Genomic DNA, 7,971 nt, shown 5'->3' on the forward strand with positions numbered 1-7,971 from the left:
CTTTAGTGTTTAATGTATCAAATCTGTTCTTCAGATGATATCTAAATTCAGGTGGGATATATTCAAGGTCATATTTTTGCTCTCCTGGACTTGTTTACATTTTCTTCAGCTTCAGTTTGAATTTGCATAGGAAGAGTTTGTCTTTTACAGTCTGTATATTTTTTATTTCACAATTGCAAGTCCTGTGTGAGCTCAGAACACTATCCCTTCCAATAATTTTGGGTGATTCTTTTTTCCAGACTCAGATCTTTTTCTTACATGCAAGCTCTGATTAATTAGTACTCTCTGGCTTTTCCACCTGGTAGTCATTCCTTAGGATAGACATAAGACAAAAAAATATATATATCCTCTCTAGAAGGGTATTCTTGAGATGCATATCCTCAGGTCAAGACTGGAGTAGTTGAAGGATGAAATTCACCAGTCATATGCTTATACAGTCTGAGCAACTAGGAGACACTAGGCATCAACTGAAATATATGATGTTATTGTTGTTAAGTGTCATTGAGTTGGTTTTGACCTTACTACCTTGTACAGGGTTTTCTAGGCTGTAAATCTTCATATAAACAGAAAGACTCATCTTTCTCACACAGAGTGAGTGGTGGTTTGCACTTCAGTGCTTATCCTAAAGAGCCATCATGCTCCCAAAATATATGATAGTTCCTCACAAACATCTGTACACAGCAGCAGCTAACAAATTTCACTTTAAAGATCCTTAGGATACTTGTTAAAAAAAAAAATCATCACTCAATTCACAATTAAAAAATTTTAAATAATAATATTCATGAAGTTTAGTAAAATGTTCATTATTGTTGGATTTGAGTGATGGGTACAAGGGATTCATATACTCTTCTACTAATATGTATGTTGGAAACTTTCTTTCTACTAATATGTATGTAGGAAACTTTAGAAATAAAAAGAAAAAAATAAGATTCCCAGGTTCTATGCTAGCTCTGAAGAGGGATCCAAGAATCTGCATTTTCACAAACACCTTGTTCAAGTGGTCTTTGGGCTACATTTTGAGAAACACTGGTACCTTCATTGTTAGAAGATTTATGGTTTTTTCCTTGGTTGTCTTTGTAGTTGCTATTTCCCCAGTGTGTTATTATCTATGAACTTAAGCTGCGATGCTCAAATCAGTGCATATTCCCATTCAGCCCATCAAGCTCTTACCTGGACAGTCTCTGGAAGACAGAAATCTTTGCAACCAAAATGACAAAAACGGAACTCTCCTCCAGTCATATAAGCAAGGTCTTTCAAGAATCCATTTGCAACCTCATCATAGTAATTGAAGGAGATGGTATAAACAGGAATTTTCTGAAAAACTTTGACTTGGTCTATAATCATTTCAGGTGGCTAAAATGATAGATTTTGAGGGGAGGGAGGAGAAAGAGAAGATAAAGGAAAGAATAAGATGTGAAAACCCCTAGTATTTGCTGTAGTGAAATTCTCAACTTGTAATTGTTTATACAGTGAGCAGGTTCTTGTAAAGGAGTAATTCAGTTCAGTAAACAAAGCCAGCACTGCCAGACAGTGAGAGTAAAAGATACGTGGCCTTTGCCCTCTGAGGGCTTATAATTTCGTGGGGGGGGGAAAAACAGAGAAAGATTTGGCTAACCAAATCATTTAATATTGTTAAGTGCTGTTGAACTAATTCCAACTCAGTTCTGACTCGTAGCTACCCTGTATAGGGTTTACAAGAAGCCTCTGGTGAACTTGAACCACCAACCTTGCATTTCAAACCACCTTCCAGTCCAGCGCATTACCCCACAGTGCCACATCATTCAATGTTAGGTGCATCTAAACGTACAGTCCATGATTTTAAAGCATTTGGGCTATGCTTCTGATCACTTGGGTCAGAAGCTGTTGGTAGAACGTTCTAGCCACTGGATTTCCACATGGTAGAGTCTAAAGATGCTTTCGAAAGCATCTTCACCAAATGAGTCATTTCCAGCTTTGGACATGCTGTGGGCAACTTGCTTCCCAGAGAGAGAAGGATGGGACATTTATTAAGGAAATTTCCTCGTGCTTAGGAAATTTTCAGTTAATTTTTGCAACCATTTTGTGAAGTCATTTTTTAAAAGACTCCTAATTGCCTATTTAAGGAGTTCTGGTAGCATAGTGATTGGGAGTCTGGCTGCTAACCTCAAGGTCAGCAGTTCAAAACTACCCTCCATTCCACAGGAGAATGATGAGGTTTTCTGCTCCTGTAAAGATTTACATCCTCGGAAACCCTATGCAGGGTCACTAGGAGTCTGACCCAACTTCACAGCACACCACCACCACCACCACCACCACCACCACCAATTGTCTATTTAATATCCATTCCTCTCCTTTTTAACTATCATAGTCTTGTTTCTTTTCATGGCAGCAGTAGTCTCAGAAAAAAAAAACAACAGAATTCACATTAGTAATAATAATACACACACACAAACCCACCTTCCCTTTCTGCAGCTAGGGGGGGTCATGTGACCCAGTTGTGAACAATGAGGTAAAGTCTGGAGTCCCAGGGGAGGCTTCTCTTTCTCCAACAAAAAGACCAAGACTTACAAGCAAAAGGCGAATGTCCTTCTTCTTTTCTCTCCCTAGAACATGGGCACTCTGCCTAGTGGTGGAGCAGTCATCTTGTACTATGGGGGTGGAAGTCATATACAAAGATGGTAGAGCATAAAGATTAAAGGAAACTTTGAGATAAAGCACTGGACTGCAAGGCCGGTTTGAACCACAAAATTGATGGTTCACACTCACCAACTGTACCTTGGAAACCCTATACAGGGTCACTATGAGTCAGAACCAACTTGATGGCACTAAACAACAACTTATCACTGGATTTCTTGTTCATATTAATATAAACCCCATACTTGTTTCAGCCATCTGGTCTCCTTTTTTACAACAATGTAGTTGTTAAGTGCTGTTAAGTGAGTTCTGACTCAATGCTATTGTGTATAGAGTTTCCAAGGAGTAGTCGGTAGATTTGAACCACCAACCTTGAGATTAGCAGTCCAGTGCTTATCTTATAGCACTACACCAGGACACCAAGACTGCAATTTCAATAACATACAGCCCTGACTGGCCCACTAGGTATGGGATCCATTTAAAGATGGAGAAATTAAGGCTTAGAAAAATGAATGATGTGGATTGAATTGTATCCACTCAAATGATATGCTGAAATTCTAACCCCTGTACCTGTTTGGGGAAACAGATTTTCTTAGCAATTTTTTTTTTTTTCTTAAGTGCTGTCAAGTCAGGCTTCCAAACAGATTAGAGACTTGGAAATTTTATGAGGGCAGTTCTCTGCCCTAGAGAGTTGCTGTAAATTGGAATAAACTAGATGGAAATGGGGTTTTTTGGTTTTGGTGTTGACGTAATTGAACCCAAATTTCTTCAGGTAAAAATTTCTGCTGAATATTTGGAATAACATTGGCCTTACACATTAAAGTTCAATGTTGTTGTTAAGTGCCATTAAGTCAGTTCTGACCAATAGAGACCCTGTATAGGGTTTCCAAGGAGCAATTGGTGAGCTTGAATCACTGGCCTTAAGGCTCAAACCGACTTTGCAGTCCAACATTTGGTTCTGACTCATAATAGCTATATGTACAACAGAACAAAACACTGCCCAAGCCTGCCTGCGCCATCCTCACATTGTTATGTTTGAGACCATTTTGTGGCCACTGTGTCAATTCATCTCATTGGGAGCTTGTTCTTTTTCACTGAGCCTCCACTTTACCAAGCATGATGTCCTTCAGGGATCTGGTCCTTCTGATAACAGGTCCAAAGTATGTGAGACAAAGTCTCATCACCCTTGCTCCTAAGGAGCATTCTAACTATATTTCTTCCAACACAGATATGTTTGTTCTTCTGGTAGTCCATGATACTTTCAGAATTTTCCTCTAACACTATATATAAATCAAACGCACCAATTCTATGGTCTTCCTTATTCACTGTCCAACTTTCACATACATAGGAAGTATTGAAAATACCACGGCTTTGGTCAGGCTCACCTTAGTGTTCAAAGTTCCATCTTGGCTCTTGAACACTTTAAAGGCATCTTGTGCAGCAAATGTACCTAATGGAAAACATCTGTTTTCTTGACTACTGCTTCCATCAGTGCTAATTGAGGATACAGGCAAAAATGAAGTCTTTGACAACTTCAGTCTTTCTGTTTATCATGATGTCATTTATTGGTCCAGCTGTGAGAATTTTCATTTTCTTTACATTTGAGATGTTATCCATACTGAAGGCTACAGTCTTTGATCTTCATCAGTAAGTCCTCATCGCTTTCGGCAAGCAAGTTTGTGTCATCTGCATATCACAGGTTGTTACTGAGTCTTCCTCCTATTCTAAAGCCCCATTCTTCTTCATATAAGCTATCTTCTCAGATTATTTGCTTAGCATATAGATTGAATAAGTATGGTAAAAAGGATACAACCCTGGAGCACACTTTTCCTGATTTTAAACCATTCAATAGCCCCTTGCTTTGTCCTAATAAATACCTCTCGGTCTATGTACAGGTTCCTCGTAAGCACAATGAAGTGTTCTGGAATACCCATTCTTGACAATGTTATCCATAGTTTTTTTTTTTTATCCACACAGTCAAATAAATGTCTTTGCATAGTCAATAAAGCAAAATACAAGTAAACATCTTTGTGGTATTCTCTGCTTTAAGCTAAGATCCATCTGACACCAGCAATGATATTTCTCATTCCTTTCCTTTTCAAAATCCAGTTTGAATTTCTGGCAGTTCCCTGTTGATGTACAGCAGCTACCATTTTTCATTTACCTTCAGCAAAAGTTTACTTGCATGTGATATTAATGATATTGTTCAATGGTTTCCACATTTCACTAGACACCTCTCTTTGGAGTGGGCACAAATATAGAGCTCTTCCAATTGGTTGTTCAAGCATGTCTTCCAAATTTCTTGGTATAGTGAATGAGTGGCTCCAGTGTTGCATCAGTTAGTTGAAAGATTTCAACTTGTATTCCATCAATTCCTGGAGCCTTGTTCTTTGCCAGTGTCTTTGGTGCAGCTTGGACTTCTTCCTTCAGTACCATTGGTTCTTGATCATATGCTACCTTTTGAAATGACTGAACATTGATCAATTCTTCTGGTACAGTGAATTTGTGTATTTCATTCATCTTCTTTCTGAATCACTGACTACTTTGCCCACAGAATCCTTCCATATTTCAAGTTAAGTCTTCAATTTTTTTCTTAATTTTTTTCAGCTTAAGAAATGCCCAGGCTTTTCACATTTCATTACTATACTTGACTTTGTCTTCTTGAGCTGCCCTCTGAAATTTTCTGTTCAGCTCTTTTACTTCATCATTTCTTCCAGTCACTTTAGTTTCTCAATGCTCAAGAGCCATTTCAAAGCCTCTTCTGGCATCTATTTTGGTCGTTTCTTTGATTCCTGTCTTTTAAATGACCTTATACTTTCTTCATGTACGATGTTCTTGATGTCATACCCCAACTCTTCTGGTCTTCAGTCACTAGTTTCTAATATATCAAATCTGTTTTCAATCTAGCCCAACCTATCTTTCTGACCTCAGCCCTGACACTAGTCCTTGATTAGTTCTGCTCTTAGATTGTTTCTTTGAACACCTAATATTGTCACATGTCTATGAAGCTGTGAGTTAATGTGCTGGTGTGGTGCTGTGGGTTAATGCGCCAGATGCTAGAAGCGTTTGAACTGCAAGGTCGGCAGTTCAAGCTTACCAGCTGCTCCTCAGAAACCCTATACAGGTCGCGACTCAATGGCACTTCACAACACAACAACATGAAGCTGTGAGTTCATGTGCTGGACTGCAAAGTCAGTTTGAACCACAAGGTCAGTGGTTCAAGCTCATCAGATGCTTCTTGTAAACCCTATGCAGGGTTGCTATGGGTCAGAAGCAACTCTACGGCATGTAACAACAACAACAATTCTTCCTGTCTAGTGCGGTGCTGTGAGTTAATGCGCTGGACTGCTTAGACGGTTCCTTCTTCTCTTTCCAGACACAGCTGAAATATTCGTGCCATAGTTAAAACTTCTCTGCTCTTCTCGTCATCTTTTACAGAGAAATGTATTTCCCTGTGCTCCCATACATCTTATACTGCAGACAACCTCATTCCTCATAGTGTATCAGAGTTAACTATATATGGTCGCTAGATTCCCCAAAGTGTAACTTTTCCTGTGACTAGGATGAGACATTATTCATCTTAGCAGCTTAAAACTTTGGCACTATGCATGGACCATAAGACAGAGGCATTAAATTGCTTCTGAACAGAAAGCATTGTAAAATTGACAGGAAAATCATTCAAAATAAAATTTCACTATGCACACAACTTTTCTCTCATAATCTAATATTGCCATAAAATCTGAATGCTTTACTATTTAAGCCCTGAATCATTCAACCCAGGAAATTTAAAAATATTTGTCTGCATATGTAAGCATCTTGCAGTGTAAGATACAAGTTGATACTAATTTATTCTGAAGATTAGTTTACATTGTGCTGGCCTGAAAATCCATATACCTATTTAATGTCTGGCACATTGGTCTTTTATTCATAAAGCTTAAAAGAAGATGAACAGACTCCTCTAAAACTTTCCAAATATTTTCTAGCCAGCCTAAAGCCAAGGAACATTTCACTAGAAAGGCATGCTTTTGTTTACATGATTAGTAAGTAAATTAAAATTAAGGAGAAAGCCAAGGACATTGTGCAGTGACATATTTAGATTCAGAGTCCCAAAAGGGGGGGGGGGGATCAAAAGAATCTTGTCACTCTTTTTTGTATAAAATGTAAACCAGTCTTCAATGGAAGGCAGCCCTCTCCTTTCAAAGGGTGTGTGTCACATTACCCAGACAGCATTCTCTGTCTTATAAATTTTCCTCAGTGTTTTGAGTAGACAAAGGAATTCCTCAGTGCATTCTCTCTCTTCAGTTCTGGTCTCTAAGCCAATGAAGTATCTTTCAACAGCTCTTCAATGGCATTTGAAAAAGTCCCCCAAACACATTTTCAGCATTCACTTTCATAGCATTGGTGAGTCTCTCTGTGTTCTCAACTTTGACAAATACCTGATCAGGTCTCCCATCTGTTAAGAGGTAGATTACTTGTGTTTCTTCATCAGCAAAAGCAATTTGCAGGGCATGTAGAATGTTTGTGGAACTTCCAACCTACAGGAGAGAGGGAGAGAGACAGTGAATTACTCTAAATTTCACATGTAGAACTCTCAGTTCCTCAATGTACTCCACGTTTGCCAAACAAGGGAAACTGGAGTCTGAATAAGTCTGGGCCCCATAGTTCTGCATGGAGCTGATTCTGGAGAGAAATGAATGCAGAAAGCCCCCACCAAGAGCTGAGAGGCTACTGGCCCACCAGAACTAGTTGAGGGGAAGGGATACAGGCTCTCAGGAGCTAATGTTCTGCTGGTAGCTCACCATAAGATACTAAGCACTCACTTGAATCTCAAAAATAGAACTAAATGACAAGTGGTATTTGTTTACAGCATCCAAAATTCAAAAGATGGTAAAGTAGTTGTAAAATAAAATAATAATATTGAGATCATTACTTAAGTCAAAGTAACAGAAGAAGCCAGTTCCCCAGGTGTGCCATAAAAGCTTCTAACTAGACAATCCAGAGACAGCTAGAAGACAGGACTACAGATTTTTGTCTTGACAATCTAGCTTATTTTTTAAATTTATTTTAGGAGAACAAACATGATGGCGGATTGGGTGGAAGTGTAGTGAAGAGGTCCGCCAGCAACAATACAGAATACCGGACCAAGCAGGTTCAGGGGCTTATCCCAGAACTCTGAACCACATATAAAGGAATATTTAGAAGGTTGGAAGACTTACAGCTGGGGGAATTTGTGGCAGAAGCAAGAATTCCATTGCTTTCTAATTCGAGACACTCAGCTGCTCCAGGAGTCGCCATCTTGGGTGAGACCAAGCGGGGGAAGGATCGGAGGGGCCACAAATGCCTGGCAGAACCGCGGAC

The 7,971-nt window shown here is 39.1% G+C and overlaps 1 protein-coding gene across 1 annotated transcript in view; it reads right to left on the bottom strand.

Moving 5' to 3' along the window:
- The window catches only part of VWA3B (von Willebrand factor A domain containing 3B), a gene marked incomplete at its 5' end in the record, with an annotated part of 314,866 nt that overhangs the window by 166,515 nt on the left and 140,380 nt on the right, over positions 1 to 7,971 (bottom strand). The window contains 2 exons of the mRNA XM_006870778.1: positions 1,171 to 1,353; positions 7,050 to 7,148. Coding sequence (XP_006870840.1) covers positions 1,171 to 1,353; positions 7,050 to 7,148 — 282 coding nt within the window. The remainder of the gene's footprint in view (positions 1 to 1,170; positions 1,354 to 7,049; positions 7,149 to 7,971) is intronic.

This window comes from Chrysochloris asiatica, unplaced genomic scaffold, assembly GCF_000296735.1.
Source record: "Chrysochloris asiatica unplaced genomic scaffold, ChrAsi1.0 scaffold00150, whole genome shotgun sequence".
Lineage (NCBI taxonomy): Eukaryota > Metazoa > Chordata > Mammalia > Afrosoricida > Chrysochloridae > Chrysochloris > Chrysochloris asiatica.